The following is a 23661-nucleotide window of genomic DNA, read 5'->3' on the forward strand; positions in this document are numbered from 1 at the left end:
ACACCTGGCTCTGGCTGGCTTCTCGCCCTCACCTGGTCTTGCCCCCTGCACCTGTGGCCAGGTTTCTCTTCTTGAGAGGAAGCCAGAATCTCAACACTGCAGCCTCACCCAGGCCTACGGGCGGTCTTAGCTGCCTGAGCGCTTTCTTTTAAACCTCCCTGACGGAATCAAAGCTGTGCCCTTCGGGGACTGATCTGGTCTCCTCAGGCAGCCTCAGGACTTGTGCAGCTGACTGGGGGGGGGGGGGGGGGGGGGGGAGGGGGGGAGGGGGACATTCCAGCGGAGCAATGTGACCCCAGAGCACTGGGGCCCTCTGGCTCGTCTAAAGCCAAAGAGAAGGGACGAACGTCAAGACGTCTCAAGCCGCCCCTTGTCTGGACACAACGTCCAGGGACGGCTCCAAGAGGCCTTGGGGCCACCAGCTTTGTGGCCAGGATTTGTAGAAACAGAAAGCCCGGGGTGGACCCTCTCTCTGCCCTTGGTCGGGTGTGGCCTGACTCACACTGTCTGTACCTGTATTCCCTCACCTGTAAACTGGTCCACAACAGTCCCTCCCTTGTGGGCTGTGCTGGGGCATCACACGAGTTACTTCTTTTAGAGCAATGCCCGGCACACAAACAGCGTCTTACTGTCAGGGCTGGTGCTGTGCTTATTACTAGTACAGCCTCACCTTCCAAGGAGACTGCCAAGTCCCGGGCAGGGTCACTAGATGTGGCCCTCTGCCACCCAGAACTCCACGGAGCCTCCCATGCGATACCCACTGCCAGGCACTGACACTGACCTTTGCCTCCACCCTGCAGCTGGTGCTGAACCCTGCGACCGCCTGAGGCTTGCCTTCTCTCCTACTCACCCCCCAACGCCCGCAGGCCCACTCATTCACGAGCCCTGGCCCGGTGCCCTCAAACCCAGCACACGGTTCTTCCCCTGTGGAGACCTTCCCAGGTCCTTGTCCACTCCGTGGTGTGTTTCCTTTTACTCCCTGTCGCCTCTAAATTGACACACAGATCCACGAAAGAACAAGAAAGAGGCTTTCCCAGAGAAGAAACCAGCCTGTTGCCACTTGTATGGGCCCGCCTCCACCGATGGATATTAGGGCCTGTGGCCTGAACTATGCCACCCCAAGGGGCTAGGGCTGGGAGTGTGGGGGGAGGGGGGCACGCGGCATGCAGTGCGTGGGGAGGGAGACTTGTAAAGTCCTAAAGAGCTTTCCAGCTACAATCCCACAGTCGGAGTTCCCTCTGGCCTAAGCCTGCTGGCTGCATATCATTTCCTGAACATCTTAGTGAAAGAGGCCCCGGCTCACAATGGCACGTTGTTATTTCTCTTCGGGGACTCTGCTGGAACCAGGGGAAGCGGAGAGGCGGTGCCCGCGCGCCACGCGGGGCCCGCAGGAAAGTGCAACAGCGCCATCTAGTGGCCGTGTCGGGCAATTGCGGAGATCCCCATGCCGCGCCAGATCTTTTGCGCGGGGACGTGGTCCCTCCCCATCCGTGGTCACAGCGCCTATGACACGGCCTCCCGAGCTTCTTAGGTAACAAGAATGGCTACCGCTGTCACATCACTAACAGAAGTAAAAGCCAAAACGTGTACAGGGGGTTGACCTATTTGGCTTGGATGTTGGTGAGGGACCCACCGTGGACACTGGACAGGATTCCTGGGACACCCCCCCCCCCCATCCCCCGGCTGTCTGGAACTCACTGCGGGGGGTCTCTCGGGTCTCAGGTCCTCCTGCCAGGGCTAGCGCCAGCCTGCCTGGACTGTGCCTGTCTGCTCGGCTGTTACTAAAGGCCTCTTCCAGAGAGGGAAAGACTGTGTTCTTTTGATAAGAGACCTCAAAAAGGCACAGGTTCACAGACCTGAGCATGCAGCAAGGTCACCTGGAGGCTTTGCTAAAACCAAGATTCCTGGGCCACAGCGGGAGGCTCTGATCTGTTCGTCTGGGGTGGGGCCTGAGAATCTGCATTTCTACCACAATCTTGGTGATGCTGATGTTGCTCGTCTAGGGCCCCACTCAGACCCACTGCTTAAACCTCACAGTTATTTTAAAACAAAAACAAAAGCCAATTATTTAGGCTGGACTGCTTCTTCCTAAACATTTGGAAAGCCCCCCGTGGTCTGCACTTATCTGACTGCAGTTACACTGGCAGAGGTCCAGGACCTCGGGCTGGCCACTCTCTTAGGAAAAGCGGGAGAGGGACTTGGAGGACAAGGGAGAAATCTAAGAGCTGAACGCTGGGGCTTTCCCACCACCACGCTGTCACGGGTTGGAATCCAGCAGGGGACAAAGTCATACCCAGCCCCAGGCCTGCTGACGCCGCAAAGACCCTTAGTGCCAACCACAGCATCGAGCGAGGCATTCAGGGCAGGATATCTACTGCCCACGTTCACGGAGGGCCAGCTGGAAATCATCTCTGCAAAATTAATGTTCGTGTGTGTTCCACAACCTTCGCAGAAAGACTCGTGCTGAGGGCATTTCATGCTGGAGATTTAGGAACACAAACGAGAAGCTTCTGCACTGGTACAACCAGCATGACTCCAAGACAGGCCTGTTGTCTCAGCCTGCAGTTTTGAGCACGCAGCCTCTGTCCCGACACGTAGGCCAATAAGCCAGCACATGTGTTCAGCCAATCAGAAGTGAGCAGTGCTCTTAGTAATAGCCTATCACATTCAGTCCAATCAGACAACAGGGGTATTCAGCCAATCAGAAGTGAGCACTGCTCTGTGCTTCCCCACATCACAGCCAATCAAACCATAAATAAGTTCACCCATTCAGAAGTGATTAATCGTTGAACCCCACCCACCTAAAATCTACAAAATTGTTTATACCTGCCCTGTTAAGAACTGGGTCCCAGTTGATATGGCTCTTAACTGCATTATACATCAATTGAAAAAGGCGATTTCCTTGTAACTAGGAACTAAGTATTCATTACAAATGTTTGCCCATGATAAAAATGTATACAAGCAGGAGAAAAGCTAGCACTCTCAGAGTTGACTTATCTATTAACACAACAGGCACTCTGCCCAAGGAAATGTTTTATTTTAAAATAAGAAAACAGGGGTCCCTGGGTGGCTCAGTCAGTTAAGTGTCCGACTTTGGCTCAGGTCATGATCTTGTGGTTCATGGTTCGAGCCCCAAGTTGGGCTCTGTGCTGACAGCTCGAGCCTGCAGCCTGCTTCAGATTCTCTCTCTCCCTCTCTCTCTCTCTCCCTCTCTCTGCCCCTTCCCGATTTGTGTTTTCTCCCTCTCTCTCAAAAATAAAACATTAAAAATAAAATAAGGAACAAAAAAAAAAAAGATACACTCTGTTCTGGGTTATGTTCATCTTTATCATAACAGAGTAGCAAAATGTAATTTTTTTTAATGGAGAAAGGGGTCCACTGAGGCAAAAGTGCCAAGGCCCATGGAGGTCCCAGGTCAAGAAAAAGAACAGAATTATATTGCCCTGAAGGCCAGTACAGCTCTAACCATAAATAGTTGTGTGTAACCTCTTTTCCTTACATTTTTACAAAAGAGTAAACTGGAGACAAAAAGAACCTCAGTCCGGACTCTTGGTTTCAAGTAACAACAACAACAGAAAAAAAACACCTCAAACTGGCTTAGGCAAAAGAGAAATGTTTATCTCTTGGAAAACTCCTAGCTTCAGGTGCAGCTGGAATCAGGGGCTCAGTCAAAGCCATTAGGCTCTGGTGTCCGTCCATCTCTCAACTCCAGTTCCATTTTCCAGGCCCTCCCCTGTAGCCACAAGATGACAGCAGCCTTGCTACCCTCACCTCCCACCAGCCTCTCTTCAGGCAGCTGAGCCTCCCTCTGTCTTGACCAACTCATGCTCTGACTGGCCTAGGTCCGGGTCACCTGCCCATCCCAAGCAGAACAGCCAACCTGACCATCCGGCGGCACGTGCCTTACAGGTGAGTGGTCTTTGCACACGTCAGCACGTGGGATCACCCAACCAACCCTGGGGGCCAGGATCTCATGATCCCCATCTCACAGATGAGGAGACTGAGGCCCTGCCAGGTTAAACTGCTCGTCCAGGATCCCCTGCCCGGAAAGCAGCAGAGCCGGAACACCGAACCTCATCTCCAGACTCCACGTGTGCGTTTGCCCGCCTTCCTACTGTCCTTGCAGTGTAAGAATCGCGGAGAGAAAATTATCACAGGCCCAAGAGAGGTGTAGGGGGGGAGGAGACCGGAAGATGCAGAAATCCCCACCGCAGGCCCTTGCTGGTCCGTTCGCTGGCTGCAGACACCCTTCCGAGTAAGTCTTTTGGATGCCAACCTCTGTCTCACCCACATCGCTCTTGAAAGTTGGCCACTTGCACTATCACCTACATAGTTTTCTTAAGTTAACTTGCCTATGATGCTTCCAAAAACGGTTGGGGGGTTTTGTTTGTTTGTTTGTTTTTTAGAGAGGGAAAGGGAGAGAGAGGATCTTAAGCAGGCTCCATGCCCAGCACGGAGCCCGACACGGAGCTCAATCCTACGACCCTGGGGTCATAACCTGAGCTGAGATCAAGAGTCGGATGCTTAACCGGCTGAGCCACTCAGGCGCCTCCCCAAAATGAGTTTTAAACATCATCGTCATATCACACCTTTAAATCGAAACAGTCTCACCCTTCCTCAAATGAAGACTCATGTCCATATCAACTCAGAACTATTCGAAGTGGCCACTGCACCCACCCAACATCCCCTCACACCCCAGGCGGGGCCCACCGGCTCTCTCTGGGGAATCAGCGCCGATGGCTGCACCAGGACGCAATCACCGTGCTGTCCCGCGACGGTCCTCTCCAGCACGCCCACCATCCCCCACGCACTCCGGGCTCCGGGCGAGGGAAGTCAGAGCCCTCTGGAGCAGGAGGCATGGAGAGCAGACCCCACATGTGGCCAAGGCACTGCCGGCTTACAGCTTGGTCCCCTTCCCTCCATCACAAGGCTGCTGGTTCTGCCGCAGCATCGGCGTAGTTCATTTTGTGTGTCACCTTGGGGTGAGGGTGTTTCTGGACGCGACTGGCACTTGAATCAGGAGACAGTGATGAAAGTGGCCCTCCCCACCTGTTGGGCACCGTCCAGTCCACTGAGGGCCTGAAGAGAACGAAAAGGTAGAGAAAGAGGGAATTCTCATTCATTCATTCTCTCTCTCTATACCTGACTCCATACCACTATACCTGGCTGCATGACCTAAGACTTCAGTCTCCTGAGACATCAGTCTCCCCCGCTTAGATGAGAACTGACACACGCCTCACTCCCGATTCTCAGCCCTTCAGACCCACACTGGATTTACACCAACTTTCCCGGGCCTCCGGCTTGAAAATGGCAGAACCTAGAACTTCTTGGCCTCCAGAATTAGATGAGCCAATTCCTTATAGTCAATCTCTTTTTTTTTTTAATTTTTTTTAATGTTTATTTATTTTTGAGACAGAGAGAGACAAAGCATGAACGGAGGAGGGTCAGAGAGAGGGAGACACAGAATCTGAAACAGGCTCCAGGCTCCGAGCTGTCAGCGCAGAGCCTGACACGGGGCTCGAACTCACGGACCGCGAGATCGTGACCTGAGCCGAAGTCGGCCGCTTAACCGACTGAGCCACCCAGGCGCCCCATAGTCGATCTCTTTTTAGAGCTAGAAAGGTAGGTAGGTAGTAGGCAGGTAGGTGGGTAGGTGGAGAGGGAGGTAAATATTTCATTAATTCTCCTTCTCTGGAGAGCCCTAACACAGCTCCCTCAGCTGCTACCCTCACCGAGGTAAGATAGCATGCAGAAGCCACAAGACCCTCGGTGGTTTCCAGCATGCTCTTGCCTGGCCGTTTATTCATCCCAGGTCCCTAACTTCCTTCTTGTGTGATTATTTCCATGATGCTCCGGGTGGAGGAGACCAAGGCAGCCCCGGGGGAGCCACGGCCACACACACATCATTACCCATAGTCACTCTGACCAGCTAAACAGATGTATAGTAGTGTGAGCCTCCGTGGAGAGATGGGAAGAGACTTCACGACACCCAAAGGGAGCACCTCCCTGTACAGAGATGGAAGCCAGCCCGAGAAGGATCCATGGCTTCCCACCTCACCCACCTGGTGGGGCAGAGATGGGCTAGGTCACAGTCCCCTGACTCCTGATACAACGTCTCTCTTACTTGACCAAGAATATTCCCACCTCAAAGTAAACTGGGTCAATTCAGGTTCCTAGCTCTAAGGACAGAGGGTACAAACCCCTCAAAGGAAGAATCTAGAAAATGGGGCCAAAGTGATGAAAGATGAGAAGGGGAGAAGGGAGTCCAAATCACAGCTGGATGGTGACCTGTCCCTAGATACCTGGTCCCCAGGGTTTCTTGAACCCGTCTCCCAGGGGAGGCTGCTGAAGGGCTAGGAGAGCTGAGAGGGAGCGTGGGAGCAGGGGCCCAGGCAGAGGAGTACACCGGGGCCAGGACCTGCATTCCTCCCCTGCGAGTTCACCCACAAGTCAGTCAATGCACTCTTCCCCAGGGAAGCTGGGTTTGGGCCTCCTGGGAGCCCCCCACACACACATAGTGGAGACAGAAGGAAGGGAATGTGCTGAGTAAGAAAAATTAAATGCCATCAAATGTCAAAAATGAGTCTGGCTGGGGGCGCTGGGTGGCTCAGTCAGCTAAGCGTCTGACTTTGGCTCAGGTCATGATCTCACGGTTCATGGGTTAGAGCCCCATGTCGGGCTCTGGGCACTTCGGAGCCTGGAGCCTGCTTCCGATTCTGTGACTCCCTCTCTCTCTCTGCCCCTCCCCTGCTCTCACACTCTCTCTCTCTCTCAAAAATAAATAAACATTAAAAAAAAGTTTTTTTAATGAGTCTGGCTGGAAGAGTGCTGCTCTGGGAGGCACCTTTATAGAGAAAGAATTGAAATCGGGATCTGGAAGAGGTATCTGCACCCCCTTGTTCATTGCGGCCAAGACATGGAAACCAAGTGCCCATCAATAAATGAACAGATAAAGGAAGTGTGGTGCAAACATGCAATGGAATGTTATTCAGCCTTAAAGAAGCAAATCCTGACCTCTGTGGCAACGTGCATGACAGTGGAGAACATTCTGCTGAATGAAATAAGGCGGACACCAAAGGATAAATACTGCAGGATTCCGCGTATATGAGGCATGAATTCTGGTTACCAGGGGCTGGGGGAGGGGGAAAGGGAGATACCGTTCAGTGGGTATAAAATTCCAGTTATGTAACAAGAGTGAGTTCTACAGAGCTAACATACTGCAGAGCACCTCCAGTCAGCAATACCGTATTAGACACTTCAAACTGGTGAAGGGGTTAGATCTCGTGTGAAGTGTTTTTACACCAATCAAAAGGGACACAGGAAACTTCTGGAGGTGACAGATAAGTCCATTACCCTGATACTGTGGTGATGGCTTCACGGGTGTGGGCATGTGCACAAACTCATCAAATTGTACACGTTAAATATGTGCAGTCTGCTGTGTGTCAATTATGCCTCAATAGAGCGGGTTTTTTAAGAGAGAGAGAGAACCAAAGGGAATGATCTTCCCAGTTCCCTGCATCCCAATGCTGATGGGCCACACAAATGGGTACAAGGGAACCAAGATGGCGCCATTCCCTCCTCCAGTAGGACACTCACTGCAGGTGGGTGTGTGTTTACCTCACAGTTTTCCATTCGTTCCCTTTCAAGACAGCATCGCGAAAGCACTCGGCCTGTGAAGGGTCTGGGGAGCAGGCGAGGCCTCCCACTTTCCCCAGCAGTGAAAGGAGGCAGGCTGCATTTGAGAGCATTGGGGGCTCCTTGTCTTTATTTCTGTGTGGGCAAGCCTGTGGGGATAATGAAGAAATGGGGAAACTTGGAACACGTCTGCACCCCTGGACTCACAATGAAAGCTAAGCATTTTCTCCTTTAAAATGAGAGAGATTTGAGCCCTTCTTAAGAATAAGTAAGTCCCAGCTGGGGTGCCTGGGTGGCTCAGTCGGTTAAGCATCTGACTTTTGATTTCAGCTAAGGCCATGATACCAGGGCTGTGGGATCAAGCCCCGCATCAGGCTCCCTGCTGAGTGTGGCACCTACTTAAGATTCTCTCTCTCTCCCTCTGTCCCTCCCCACTCCCACTTTCTCTCTCTCACTCTAAAAAAAAAAGAAAAGGAAAGGAAAAGGGGGCACCTGGATGGCTCAGTTGGTTGAGTGTCCGACTTCGGCTCAGGTCATGATCTCACAGTCTGTGAGTTCGAGCCCTGCACCGGGTTCTGTGATGATAGCTCAGAGCCTGGAGTCCGCTTCGGATTCTGATTCTCTTCAGATTCAGATTCTCAGAGCCTGTCTCCCTCTCTCTCTCCTGACACCTGCTCGCACTCTGTCTCTCTGTCTCTCCTGACACCTGCTCGCCCTCTGTCTCTCTGTCTCTCAAAAATAAACACTAAAAAAACAATAAATAAAAAAAGAGGAAGGAAAAAGAAGTCTGTCTTGCCACATCACTGAAATTCAGGGGCTGGGGTGGCAAATTAGTACCATAACAAAACCAGTTAACAGAGGCAGTTATTTCTTTATAAAGCTTGGTGTTTCCAACCACAACTAAAGACGCCCACCCTGGCCAGGCTGGGCATCTTCCGTTTCTGCAGGAAGGCAGGTGGGTGGGTGACCGCGGCCCCAGGACCCCCACTTGGGGCTGCGGTCCTGGGCGGAGCAAGCTTTGGTTTGTGCTCAAGGCTGCCATCATGTGGCCGCCGTGGGTATGCTCAGGAAATTGCCCGGCGTGAGAGAGGCTCCTGCTCTCTGCAAGTCTGTATCAAGGTCCGGTGTCTCCCGCTCATCTGCCACATGGGGGCTTCAAGATACAGATCAAGAGGAAAATCAAGTTCTAATGCTGCCATGCAGGTCTGAATCTTCCGGGGCGCTTTCCCAGCCTTACCGTGGACTTCAGCTATACCCACGCTGTGATTTCTCTTCTAAACGGGGAAGAGCTTGCTCACCAGTCAGCACAGTAGGAAGGCCCGAGATGTGAAGCATCCCCAAGCACTGGCCTGGTCTCTGCCGGGTCAGCTTGCAAGCCCCGTCCTCATCTCGGAGTTTCCAACAGTCCCGGGGGTTCCTTAAATCCTCTCTGTGCAGAAACTAAGCCAGCACAAGTGCTCCATAAGTAGCAGTTTAAAGTGGTCCATCCGTGTCTCAAGACCCGAGCTCTCAGCTTGCTCTGAAGCCATGACGGAGCAAGTCTGCAGACACCCAGGACTTGAGAGCTAAAGGCATCTGTTAGTGTGGGGCAGGGTTTCTCGGCCTTGGTGCGACATTTCAGGCCGGGGAATTCTTGAGGTTGCAAGGGCCACCCCGGCCTTTTTGGATGCCGGGCGGCCTCCCTGGCTTCTACCCACCAGCTCCAATTCACTCCTCATCCAACTGTGACAACCAAAAATGGCGCCAGACATGGCCAAATGCCCCCGGGGGTGCCAATCGGCACCCATAGAGAACCACTGTCTAGGGGTATACTTGCTCCTATTGCCTCTGTTAATAAACAACCACGCATTTAGTGGCCTAAAACTGCACGGTTTATTATCATACGGTTCTGGAAGGTGGTCTCCCGGAGCTAAAACGAAGGTGTCCACAGCACTGTGTTCCTCCTTCAGGCTCCAGGGGGAGAATCTGCTTCCTGGCTTCTTCCGGGTTCTAGAAGCTGCCTGCATCCCCTGGCACATGGCCCTTTCTTCCACACTGGAAACCCCTGATGGTGGGTGGAGTCTCTCTTACAGCACATCCCCCTAATGATGTCTTTTGTAGCCAACCTCCCGCTGCCCCCCCTCATTTAAGGGCCCATGTGATTACATGGGGCCCATCCGGGTCATCCAGGATAATGTCCCCATTCTGAGATCTCTGGGAAGTCCCCTTTACCACCTGAGGGAATATAGTTACAGCTTCCGGGAAGTCTGACACGGACATCGGTGGGGGGTCATCATTTAGCCAGTCACAAGGGAGTACAAACGTGACTGGCTCCAGCTGGCGAGTGGCACAGCCAGCGAATGGTGAGAAGGACAGCTGTGTCTGCGTCCTAAACCCCTGCGTCGCCAGACAAATCTCACCTGTATACTGGTGTGGGCCCTCCAGCTGCCAGTTCATAGACCTGGACTCACTTTGACTCACGCCTTCATTTCACTGATGAGGACCCCAGGTTCCCCAGAAAGGAAGCTGCCATCCCAGACCCCAGTGAGGGGCCAGGCTGGAACCGGGCCCCATGCTCTTTTCAGTCTCGGGACACAAACCCCTGGGTTACCAGGCACCCCCAGAGGCAAACATTTCTGACGGTGGGATTTCAAGCTGTGCGTCGTCAGCAGCCCACATCCCCCTGGAGGCTCGAAGACTGTGCGAATCAGCCAAGGAGCCTGCCCTGAGGGATGGGATGTGCAACAGCGTGGGGACCGCGACTCTGCCAGGCACTGACAACGCATGCTCAGAGTCTGGCTCTGTGCTACATGTGAGGACACAGGGAATCCCTGAAAGACGCGGAAAAGAAATGACCGGTTCGTTGGCTTTGAGGTCTCATTGGGGCAGGGGTGGGATGGGAGGGGGTGGCAGGAACTCTCAGATTTGGGGGCGCCAGAGTGGAAAGGAGGTATGCCCCATCCCGGCCTGGAGTTCCCAGGGAAGGCCCCAAAGAGCAGCCTGAGCCCCAGACTATGGGGGTTACACGGGGGTGCCAGGGCCCGCCCCACAGCAAAGCCACAAGGGTCCCAGGGGAAAGCAAGGGGTTTCCCACGTGGCCAGAAACAGCAAGGCACAGGTCACAAGGAAATCTGCAGGCTGCAGCATCTCGTCCCGGGCGGGGGGGACCCGAGGCAGCACCCACAGATGCCTGCGGGGCCGCAGGGCAGGAGTCGGGTGTGGAAGGCTGCCAGTGCGGCCCGTGGTGCCCATGCGGCTGGGCGTCTGAGACCAGGCACTCTGACAGGACAACTGTACACGTGAGCCGCTGCCAGTGTGGGCAGGACAGACCCAAGCCAAGAGGTGACGTCCCGTCCTCACCAAGGCCCTGCCCTGGGAAGCCCCAGAAACGAATGCCCACGGAGGGAGCACGGAAAAGGCCCGCATTCTACCTACAGCGGTACCTTTAACTATGTTCCTTATGGGGTGCCTGGGTGTTTGAGTCAGTTAGGCGTGTGACCCTTGATTTCGACTCGGGTCATGATCCCGGGGTCCTGGGATGGAGCCCCACATCGGGCTCTGCGCGGAGCATGGAGCCTGCTTGATATTCTCCCTCTCTCTCTCTCTGACCCTGTCCCCTGCTCATGCTCTCTCTCTAAAAAATGAAAAGCATATTCCTTATAGTTCCTTATGTAGCTTATGTAGATTTAATTTATACAAATTTTCTAAATTACCTTACAAACATAATACACATGTTTGGAGATATATATATATATATATATATATATATATATATATATATGAAATGATGTGGTTTTTACCTGCTTCTGTTGGTAACCTGAGAATCCAGCAAACATCTGACAAATCAGGCAAGTGTAGAGCCAAGTAGGAACAACAACCAAGCCTATTCCTGCAATTCACACGGAGCCAGGACGACTGTACCACCATCCACCCAAGGGCACGTCCTCCAATTCCATGGAATTCAAACAGAGGCCGAGCACCCAGAGACCAAAGGAGCCATCTGCTCAGTATCCACCTTGTACAACAGCCATGAGCTGCCCACTGGGGCGTGGGTGCCTTGAGTCGGGGGCAATGAAGGCTATGAAAGGTCACAAGCTCTGCAGCTCATCTGCCCACTGCCCAGCGTCACTGTTGGGAGAGGTTACCTTCTAGAAAGCCTGCAGAATACATTCAGGGAAGCATTTCTGTTGCTGCGCCGTTTGTAGGATCTTTCTTACAGCAAATTACTCTTTCTGATAAGGTCTCAGTAGATACTGAAAATGACAGAATGCCCAGACCCCTGGATGTCCGGTTGGGTGCTGGGTTCGCAGACCCCTGATTGTGTCGCTGTGGTTTCCAGCTCATCTTTCTCTTGCCTGGCCACTGGGACATTCTGCACCCTGTGTAAAATGGCGGGAGGCGGAAGATAAAAGTGGCCAAGGAATTTCACAGCTTCTCAACATGGAAACCCACACACCTAACTTCCAAACCTCCAGTTGCTGACCATCTCTCCCTAGAAAGAGAACTCAATCAAAATCAAAACTTTTATAATGCTTCTCGCAGAAAATGGGGGTTTCAGAAACTGTCTCGTGATCTGTGGGGCCCCTAGGGTTTCTGCAAGTAGCCACCCAGTTGGATTTATGTTTCTTCCTCGCCCCAAAGGGCATGTTCCCGAAGCCTTCCTGGAACAAAGTATCTGATGCTAATATAGCCTGAAACCCCACTTCCCGAAAGAAAACTTGCTCAAGGAGCCAGTACACAGCAGTGAACGTCCGCCACCAGGACTAGATCCTGCATTCGTAAGGCAAGCTTCTATAGGACCACGGATTCCCAACATCCTCTGCCCACCCTGCATCTGTTTTGTTGTTGCTGCTGCTGTTCTGCTTAGCATAATGTGTTTTTTAAGTTTATTACTTATTTTTTAGAAAGAGAGAGAGAGAGAGAGAGAGAGCTGGAGAGGGAAAGAGAAAAGGGGAGACAGAGAATCCCAAGCAGGCTCCTCAGTTTCAGCACAGAGCCCAATGCAGGGCTCAAACCCACGAAGTATGAGATCATGACCTGAACCAAAACCAAGAGTTGGACGCACAACTGATTGAGCCACCCAGGCGCCCCAGCATAAGGTGTTTAAGGTTTATCCAGTGTAGCATGCATCAGTACTTTACTCCTTTTTATAGCTAAATATTCCATTGTATGGATTTACCACATTTTGTTGATCTGTCTACCAATCTATGGGCTTTGGGAATGATTTCAGTTTGGAGCTGTCATCGATAAGGTGCTTTGAACATGTGTGTACAAGCTTTTATGTGGCCCTATCTCTTCAGTTCTCCTGGTTACATACCCAGAAGCGGAATTTCTGGATCATATGGTCAGCTTGGGTTGGAGCAACCTGCAGGGCAATGCCCCTCTCACAGGGCATGAGCCTGGGATCCAGGGATGGCTTTCTTCTAATGATTGCTTTGTGGATTTTGCTGTATTCATTGTAGAATCAAATAACTTTCTCCCCAATAACTCCCTTTAGATGGAGTGCACTTTAAGACCCAATCATTACTACTCCACCAAATACACAAGCAACCAAAGAAAAGTGGACAAACTGCGCATCATCAAAAACCCAAAATGCTGTGCCTCCAGTGACACTATCAAGGAAGCGGACAACCCACAGAATAGGAGAAAGTATCTGCAAATGATATATGTGAAAAGAGACTTGTATCCAGAATATATAAAGAACTGTTACAACTTAATAAAACAAAGACAGCCCAGTAAAGAAATGGGTAAGGGATCTGAGTAGACATTTCTCCACAGAAGACACACAAAGAGGCAACAAGCCCGTGGAAAGGTGTTCCACATCGTTAGTCATCAGGGAAATGCACACGAAAACCACAATGAGACACGTGCTAGTTCTCAAGCACTAGGAAGGATGCTGCAGTCGACAAGACGAATAGCAACCAGTGCTGGCTGGTATGGGGATAGACTGGAACCTTCATACACTGCTGGAGGGCATGCCAAATGCGGTCATCCCTTCGAAAAAACAATTTGGCAATGGCTCAAAAATAGGTTACCTTCTGACCCAGAAACTTCACTCTGGGGTATATACCCAAGGGAACTGAATAACATGTCCACATAAAAATTGTGCCATGAATGAGGTCATAGCAGCATTACTGACAAGAGCCAAGAAATCGATCTAAGAATGCATTCATTGGTATATGAATAAATAAAATGTGGTATATCCATACAAGGGAATGTTATTCAGCTATAAAAAGGAATAAAGTACTGATGCGTGCTACACTGTGGCTGAATTTTAAAAATGTTACATCAAGTGAAAGAAGCCAGATGGAAATGACCACACATAATTCCACCTGTAGGACATGTCCCGAACAGGCAAATCTAAAGAGAGAGAAAGTAGATTTGTGGTTGCCTAAGGCTGGGGGGGGGGATGGGGTGGAAAGGGAGAGACTGCTAATAGGTGCGGGGTTTCTTTTTGGGGTACTGACTGAGCGCTGATTGCACAACTCTGCAAATATACTTAAAAAAAAGGAATTATATACTTCGAATGAAATTAATTTTATGGTTTGTAACAAAAACAACACAGCGCGCGCGCACACACACACACACACACACACACTTTACGGACATTCCTCATACAAGCTATGTGGAAGGAAACCCTGCACACAGCCCGACCTAACCCAACTGTGTCACTGGCCAGAGAGGGGGTTGCTCAGAGCCCCAGTGTGTTTCCTTCTAACTCTGCAGGGTTGTTTTTGTGTGTGTGTGTGTGTGTGTGTTTTTTAACATCTTTAAATGAACTACACCAACACATCAGTTCTTCTCCCTTGGGAGGATGTTTTTATTGAACAGTAACTTCAACAAACCCCTGAGACATTTTCATCAGTTCATTTCCAGGTAAACACAAAGCACCAGCCATTCATGCCAAACAGTGTCAAGTTCACAGCACCCATTGTGTCACATGTTAAAAAGGCCATGCCTGCCACCACACACAGAGCACCCCCTCGGCCGCAGATTCCACTGCAAGTCCACTTTTATGGTCCGTGCCTCCTTCACACAGAGTCCACATGCACTGGGGACTTCATGCAGTCTCCATACGGAGCTCTGCACTCTATTTCTTTCCACTGGACTCTTCCCTCTTTCTAATGGGTGTAAGACAAACAACTCCAGGGAACACTCTAGAAGACACCCTTCCAGAGAGACCAGTTTCCTTGAGTCCAGTAATCACATTTCACTTATCTATATACCTACCCCCAGTGCCCAGCACAGAGCTTGGCCCTGAGCAAACATGTTAAATATCCAGGGTTTTTAAAATTTATTTATTTTCAGAGAGAGTACGCACACATGCATGCACACGCATGGGGGAGGGGCAGAGAGGGAGAGAGAGAATCCCAAGCAGGCTCTGCACTGTCAGCAACACAGCCTGATGCGGGGCTCAATCTCACAAATGGAAAGTTCTTGACCTGAGCTGAAATCAAGAGTTGAACGCTTAACTGACTCAACTACACACATACCCCTGGATATCGGTTGTACAACAGGATGGATGGATGAGTAGAGGGATACACAAATGGACAGATGTGGGCAGACAGGTGCGTGGATAGACAGGACAAACATAGACAGGATGGATGGACAAACAGGATGGACAGACGGATGGATGGGTATCAGGACAGACGAACAGACAGGTGGGTGGATGGATAAATGAATGGAAGGACAAACATGGTCAGACGAGTGGGTGGACAAATGTGGACAGATGGACAGCTGAGTGGATGGACAGATGGATGGACAAATGTGGACTGATGGATGGAGACAAGTGGGTAGGTAAATAGACAGATGGACTAACAGGTAGAGGAAAAGACGGACAGATGGGTGGACGAACACACAGATGGATGAATAAATAATTAACAGAGGCCCCATCACATGTGCCCTCTGTCCACTTAGGGAAACAGCAGTGAGTATCTGGTGCTGGTGGTCTCCTGCCTAAACCCAGGCTCCAGGATAGGAATTTACTACACCCCTAAAAAGCTAAAACTGTTCTTCCATCCACCTCCAGAGTCTAGCAACAGACGAACAGAAGGAAGCTGTCACCCCTCACCCTTGAGGTGATCTATTACCGTTCATTCCCCATGCAGTTGAGGACTGCCTCTACACTGGCGCTGGGGACACAAGCAGCAACTGAGCAGACCCAGGGCTGACCCTGGTGGCGACTCATGGGTCTCACAGCTGAGTCCCCGGTGTTTTGAGAACATGTAGGAAGGGAAGAAGGAGGTGGTCAGGAAGGGACATCTGAGACTAGATGTACGAATAGGAATCAGACTGATTGACAAGCTGTGTGTGTGTGTGTGTGTGTGTGTGTGTGTGTGTGTGTATGTGCACACGCGCATAAGAGGGGTAGGGACGGGAGAGTGACAGAGAGGGAGGAGGGAGAGTGAAAGAGAAAAAGGAGGGCAGAAAGACAGAAGGACAGAGGGAGGGAGGAAAAGGCACACGCCCATGGCAGAACAAGTGCATGAGCGCTGACCGTGAAGCAAGGGCACAGGTGCGTCTGATGGGAAAGCCCAGGCAGCTGGGATATAGAACGCAAGGTAGGCGTGCCCAGAGATGGGAGCAGAGTCATCAGGACCCTCTGACGGGCCTGGATGCTCCAAAGATAGTGACAGAGCCCCAGAGGGGTGTCCCCAGGGATAAGATCAGGTCTGCATTCACACGGAAGCAGGAGCCGGGACCGCATTGCCTGCCCCAAGACGACTCAGCCAGCTTCCTCTGGTTAGAATCCTACTGAACATCAGTGAGGCTACGCCAGCTGCAGAGAAACCCCCGCCACAGCTTTCAGGGAGCAGGCTCTGGGGCCTCACGAAGCAGCCTGGACCACGCCTTACCCCGTGGAAGGCCTGCTTCTCCTGTCCTCACTGGGCTCTTATGGGCAGGGGGTCCCTTGGTTCAGCTCAGAAGCCCTAACAGCGGCCGAGCACACGCCCCAAGCAGGGCCGTGTAGGTAGCCGAGGAGGCCACGGTCACACTGGGGGTTGGCTGGTACCTTTAGACTCACCTTTACCAGTATGGGCCTTTTCCCTCCAGGCACCAATACACTGGAAGAGCCATCAGCCCAGAGCCCCGTCCAGTGGCCTCCCCTCTGAATCAGGCCATGGCTGAGATCCTGACACCCGCATGGAGCCTGCTCTAAGTGCCTCCTGTATGCGAGGCCAGATGTGAGCAAGGGACCCATGGATGGTTTGCACCAGCCAATCCCGGCCACTGCCCTCGGGGAGCTTCTGATGTGGCTGAAGTTTCTCTGGAAAAGAAATGTGCCTCCCTAGAAACCCTTCTGGTGTCTGTGGTCTCACGGTGACATCTGGGCTGGCATGGGCAAACCTGAAACAGATCTCTGCAGTGCAGGCTGGAACGGGCATGGCCCTTCTCTGAGCTTCAAGAAAGAGGCACATGTGTGTGGTTCCAGTGAGATCTTTACAACCCCCTCCCCACCCCACCCCCCCCCCCCCCGAGTAACAGAAACTACACTAGGTTAAACAAACAAGCTTCTGAAATTCGAGCTTGGGAAAATAACTACCTGTACCTCTTTAGATCTTTGTGCTTGAGGAACGCAGCACTTTCTCAGGCTTTCTATCACCTGGGCCCACAAAACAAGCCTGAGGTGGTCAAGGTCTGTGCGGTCGCCCTCTCCTCGAAGGAGAACACAGCAGGGACAGAAGCCAGCTCCCGGCCACAGGAGCATGGAGTGACAGGGGCAGCTCTCACACCCGTGGCCCCTGGGGCCCAGACAGGCCCCTCAACAAGAGTCAGGATGGCGTCTGGGAGTTAGGAGCTGGCCGCACGTGCTTCTTCTGGGACTCCCAGGCCAGTCCTGCATCCAGCACGGTCCTCTTGGCTTCCTTCCTGGCCGGCTCGGCCCCACAGGCTCGCCCAAGCTGCCCTGCTGCTTCTTCCACTCCACAGTCTTCATCACTCTTTGTCTGTTCCCGTTCTCCGCTGGTCCTCTCCTGAATCAGGAAAAAAAAAAGAAAAAAATCAACGAAGCTCTCCACCGAAGCTCTTGGCTGGAACAAGCCCACAGTGTCCTGGCCGGGCCCCTGCACTCACTGCGTGCTCAGATTCAGAACGGCTGAGCCGGGTTCCAACACCCCAGCCAGCCACAGGGACACTGTATTTTGTTCTTAAGATGCTCTGGACACGTATTTACTGATGGGAACATACTTCCTGAAGGGAACTGAAGAGCCCAGCCCATGGAGATCTGAGAAAGGGCAAAGCGAGAAGCACTACTTTAAAAGGTGGCACCCTTGGGGCGCCTGGGTGGCGCCGTCGGTTAAGCGTCCGACTTCAGCCAGGTCACAATCTCGCGGTCTGTGAGTTTGAGCCCCGCGTCAGGCTCTGGGCTGATGGCTCAGAGCCTGGAGCCTGTTTCCGATTCTGTGTCTCCCTCTCTCTCTGCCCCTCCCCCATTCATGCTCTCTCTGCCCCTCCCCCTTTCATGCTCTGTCCCAAAAATAAATAGACGTTGAAAAAAAAATTTTTTTAATAAAAAAAATAATAATAATAAAAAAAAATAAAAGGTGGCACCCTTATGCTTGAGCACCTGGACCTCCCAAGATGCCTGCCCCCGGGCAGGACATCACACTGAACACCTCCTGCTTCCTCCAAAAGCCTTCGAGGTTTAAATGCAAAGTCAGGGATCCGCAAAGAGGCAAAGCACAATACTGTCAGTTCGGTGGCCTGGTAGAATCGTCAGTGAGCCAAATTTTCCATTGCAAACCAAGGAAAATGAAAGCCCCCTCCTCCGCTCGCTTTTCTGAAACAATCCAGCACTTACTGGGATAGATCATGCCTTTGGTGTCGCGTCTTCTATCCCCGTATCATCTACTTTCCAAAATAAGCAGTACTGCCCACAAGTTGCAACTGTTAAGTTTGGGAGCTTAAAATCATTAATAATTCTTCAGGAATTCAAGAGCAAACACCCTTCTGTGGCCGAGAAGGGGCGTTATCAGAACTATCTTATACCGGCCAATGTCTGTCTTGGCTTCGGGAAGATGCCTCATGGAATCACATTGCTTCAAAGCAGACCACTAAGGTGGACCACTAAGAAACACTTAGCAGCCATCCTTGTCGGTGGGTCTATTCTCTCATCACTCTGGGCTCCACAATGACCTAATGCCATATTCCATTTTGCAGCATCTGGGCTTGGAGGCGTGCAGGAGGAAAGAAAGAAATTTGTCCACACATTTGCTCCGCTTGAAAGACACTGGTCCATGGCAGAATGTGAAATTCAGATTTTCCAATACTTCCTTCAGAGAGCAGGGTGACGCTGATTGCCACGTGTTCTCTGTTTAGTTCTGGCTTCGTTAGAGCTTGTGCAGCTCAGAGAAGAGGACCGTGAAGAGTCTAATTACGAAGGCCTCGCCTCATGCCGCAGCACAGAGACTCCGAGTGTGAATCAACAGCCCACTGCCGTGGAGAAGCCCACAGCCAAGGTGGTGAGGGAGAGGCCTCGTGGGTTCAGAGCTTCGCTAAACAAGCACAACGTGATTGCTAAGAAAACAAGACACATTCCCAGAATGACACATTCACCACCGTACCTTCTTGCCTCCTTCACGACCAGACATTCTGGGTCCATCATCTGGAGATGTCCGCCCACAGCTGCTCACGTCCTCCTGGGAATTTCCTGGGTGTGCTGCCCTCCCCAAGCAAGAGAGTGGCATAAGCAAACGGAGGTGGCCCCGAGGGAGCAGACAATCAAAAGATGAACAGTACAGCAGAGACCCTTCCAAAAGTACCGATCACCACGACCCAATTCTATCCTCATGACCTTCACTGTGACACCTGCTACAGTGCCTTCTGGAGAAAAGGGAAACTTGCCAGGTTTGGGGAGACATGAAGCCATGGTTCTACTCAAGCATGTCTCCCATCCAGGTACTAAGCAGGCCCTTCCCTGCTCAGCTTCCAAGATCAGAGATTGGGAGTAGAGCCGTAGGCACTACTCAAGCATTTCTGAGCGGGAATTCTTTTCTTCCAATTATCTGGACGTTAAACGGAGTTAGGCTTGCAGAGCTATTCCTAGGCCCTTCTCTTTGCTCGCTGGAATTGTTACTCACAAGAGAACCCACAATCACCCTTGTTAATTCAGCCCTCCTCCCCCTTTCCAAATCAGACCGAACTTGGAAAGGATAACTTTGCTGTCCCACTGTGTACTTCCTACATCCCAAAATCCATACGTAGAGGTATGTGATGGGGGGGGGGGGGGGCACTCAGATGCTTTAGGAAGAAAATAGTTTTCCAGTTGAGCTGAAAATGCAAACGAAACACATTTTTTCAAATAAAAATAAATACATTATTGAAACATTACCTATACAGGTAAATCTTAAAGTTTATTTACAGACTTTATAAATAAGCCAACTTTGGTTTGGCAAAATTGAACCCTAAGCAGTGAAAAACACCAGAGTACTTCAGGGCTCCCTTGAGAGTTTCTATATAATGCAGTAATGATTCCTCATGTACTTCTCTTTGCAAAAGTAAGTTCATAAATGAGTTCAGAGACTCAGCCTTATTCACTACTATATCCTTATCACCTCAACCAGTGGCCTGGCACTGGGAGCTCCTCCATTAGAGTAATCTACTGAATGAATGAATGAGTGAATGAATGAATGAGAATGCATGAATGAATGAATCAGAGAATGAAGCAGACAACTCAGTATATTCTACACTTCCTGATGTGTGAAACTATCTTTTTATGCGTCACAGACTAAAGCGTGCTTGGTAACTATCAAATGTTTACTTGTATTTTATTCCTAACCAATAACAGTTCAATAATTTTTAAAAATGAATGCTCTAGGGGCGCCTGGGTGGCTCAGTCAGTTGAGCACCCAGCTTCAGCTTGGGTCATGATCTCGCGGTCCGTGAGTTCGAGCCCCGCGTCGGGCTCTGTGCTGAGCGCTCAGAGCCTGGAGCCTGTTTCAGATTCTGTGTCTCCCTCTCTCTGACCCTCTCCGTTCATGCTCCGTCTCTCCCTGTCTCAAAAATAAATAAATGTTAAAAAAAAAAAGTGAATGCTCTAATTTGGAAGCACGAGGATAAGAATCCGAGAAGCAACCACACAGGTAGGTCACAGTAAGTTACCATCCAGGAGTTACTACCATAAGGGACGCAGTAGGTGACAATGGCCGCTAGAGGGAGCCACACAACCTTTCAAAGAGCAGCATTAGGAAAAACCCATCCAGGATGATGGTACTGCTATGCACTTCCCACCATAGCTCACGCCGCCAAATTGCTGTAACTACCGCACTATGTCATGTCCAACTCACCAAAAAAAGCTGAGACAAGCTCAGAGTTGCAAGCATCAGATTTTTAGAAAAAGGACCCTGCCCGCCCCCGCCCCCCCCCCCCCGCCTCAGAGTTCATTCACATCTTTTTATATACATACACCATAGCTTTAAAAATTAAATGTAGCGGCTCAATCCGTTGAGCATCTGACTTCAGCTCAGGTCATGATCTCACAGTCCGTGAGTTCGAGCCCCACATCGGGCTCTGTGCCGACAGCTCAGAGCCTGGAGCCTGCTTCGGATTCTGCGTCTCCCTCTCTCTCTGCCCCTCCCCCATTCACACTGTCTCTTTCTCAAAAATAAAATAAAAACATAAAAAAATTAAAAAGTTAAATGTAAATAAAATTCTTTTCCCTGTGGATAACAATTGAATCTATTAAAAACTCACCTGGGAAGAAAGCAACACTATAACCTAAACAATGAAAACAAGGATTTTTAAAGCTGTGTGCAATTATTTCCTGCCTCCAGCCACATTTTTGTAAAAGAACACTCAACTGCTGGAGGATTCAATTTCATCTCCTCCAGTAAAGAAACTTAAGGCATGTGCAAGCTAACTGAGAAGTCACACCAGACAGAATTATGATCCTATTGGTCAAGTTTCAAAGGCTTCATATGTAAGTGAGTGTAGGAAGGAAAAAAAAAAAAAATTCCCACAAACTCCTTCTCTCAAAAGTTCTGAAAACGCTGTAAATATTTTCAGGGCCATTATAAGCCACAGATGTTATCAACAGGCAAGATCGTGCAAACTTTAAAAGACCTCGTCCATAAATGACGCTGCTTCAAAAAATAGATTTTGAAAACCCTGGAAAGGAGCACAAGTTAATTTCCCTTTGGAACATTGTAAAACGTCCATGCCTTACTTAGAATGTAAAAAACAATTGGCTCCCCCGGGCTTCTTGCTTACAGTTCTACCGCTACAGCGCATGAAACTGTAGGAGCCCTCCAAAATAACAGCCAGAAATAAAGAAACAAAAGATAGAACTTGAAAAGCAGAACAATTCAAGAAAGCAACTCTAAGAATAACGGGCTGGTTAAAAACTAAAATTAAATTAAATGGCTGTGTGACATTTCCAGGCAAAAGAAGATTCCAGAACCTGCACTGTGGGGTGACCTGTGGGAAAACCTAATGGGCTAACACAGATTTCCATGAAGGCAGACAGACTGTAAACTGAGAAAATGCAGAGCATCTGGGCTAATCTGTGATTGCATTTGCAGCCCCCCACTCACCAACCTGGAAAAAACCTGAAATGTCAATGCTGACAAAATTGTTACAAGATGAAGCTGGCTGGCTGAAAACCTTCCTGACTGAATTAAAACCCTGACTGCTGGCCCTGGGGGGACACAGAAGTTGTGGGTGAAACCGGGAACTAGCCATGATTTATACAGGGAGTGAAAAGATCATAATTTAGCATTTTTTTAATTATATAGTTTTAATTATCTAATTATATCCTGATCATAACGATGACCCTTCTTCCTTCAAAGGACTCCAAGCATGCTTCTGGAACATTCCCCGTGCAAGTTCCCTCATTTGCTGTTTTAAAGGGAGAGTTGGCAAATCTCACAGTGAGTTAAAGTGACAGGTCTGGCATCTGACTTCCAGCTCAGTTTCCTGTGACCAGACCACACCAACTCTCAGCTCTTGAAATAACCCCAGCGGAATTCTCCTCCGAGGGAAGCAGTCTCCCCAATTATGCGAACACGTTCTCCCACTGCTTACCCCCCTCCAGCCTGTGCAATTTCCACATTATTTCCACATTCTGATATGCAACACTTTTTTTTTTTCCCTTCATTCCCAGCCAAGGAGCTGCAACATCCAAGACACAAAGGCCAAGTCCACGTGGGAGCTGCAGGCTCATTTGTGACGTTTCTTGATAAACCCACGCAGCTGGTCAGCTTAGTGCATGGGGATCCGGGCAAGCTCCCCTTCCATTTCTAACTGTGGATGCCACCGGGCAAGTCACTTAACCGCCTCATTAGGATCACAGTCACAGCCCTACCATGGCCTGCTTCCCAGGTGCCTGGTCACCCCATTAATATCTGCAGAGATCCATTAAGCCTTCTAGCTGAAAGGCACCATAAAAGCAAAACCTATCATTGTTATCATCAGTAAACTCCAAGACGCTCTTCCCTGTCACGACCTAACGTAAATCAGTTACCCACGTGGAAAGCCCACGGAGGCCTAATGAGCTACCTACAGCCTGGGAAATGGCATTTGATGTTGACAGGAGCTTTCTTCCCCGGGGGCGGGGAAGGAAAGCCAGTGCTTTCACTTTGGCGGGTGAAACTTAAAACTGTTAGACCCTCCTGAGCCTCCCACCCACGCACAGCACCTGCAGCCTGAAAGGGTTTGCCGGGATTCGGCCCTGCCCTCCAAGGCCCTCTCCCTGAGCACTGAGCTGAGAACCAACAGCAATGTGCAATCCATCCTGGGGGGAGTGCAATCCATCCCCGATGTGGGAGAGGAGGAAGGCACACTGTCAAAAAGCAACTTGGGGAACTAGACACAAGTGAATCTGGTCTTCCCACCCCATCTCCCCTTGGGACCCTCTGCCCGTTCTCATTGCTTGAAAACACCCTCCATCAAAACCCTGCCGGCAAACACACCGTGGTACTATAACAACCTCAAACTGAAGACAATGCCTGTCTATAACAGGGGCTGCCCAAATAAACACCTCCATACAGCAGCTTACTATGCTGCCAGTAAAAAGGGCGGGGACAAAGTACTCATCTGCAGAACGCTGTC

General features: G+C 50.6%; 1 protein-coding gene across 1 annotated transcript in view; it reads right to left on the minus strand.

The window, feature by feature from the left end:
• Positions 1 to 14406: 14406 nt before the first annotated feature.
• LOC122468289 (protein FAM169B-like) overlaps positions 14407 to 23661 on the minus strand; it is a 91169-nt gene continuing 81914 nt past the window's right edge. Inside the window, exons 8-9 of the mRNA XM_043554777.1 lie at positions 19179 to 19273; positions 14407 to 17588 (exon numbers count right to left, since the gene is read on the minus strand). Of these exons, the coding sequence (XP_043410712.1) occupies positions 17388 to 17588; positions 19179 to 19273 (296 nt within the window). The 3' untranslated portion in view covers positions 14407 to 17387. The remainder of the gene's footprint in view (positions 17589 to 19178; positions 19274 to 23661) is intronic.

Source organism: Prionailurus bengalensis, chromosome B3, assembly GCF_016509475.1.
Source record: "Prionailurus bengalensis isolate Pbe53 chromosome B3, Fcat_Pben_1.1_paternal_pri, whole genome shotgun sequence".
Lineage (NCBI taxonomy): Eukaryota > Metazoa > Chordata > Mammalia > Carnivora > Felidae > Prionailurus > Prionailurus bengalensis.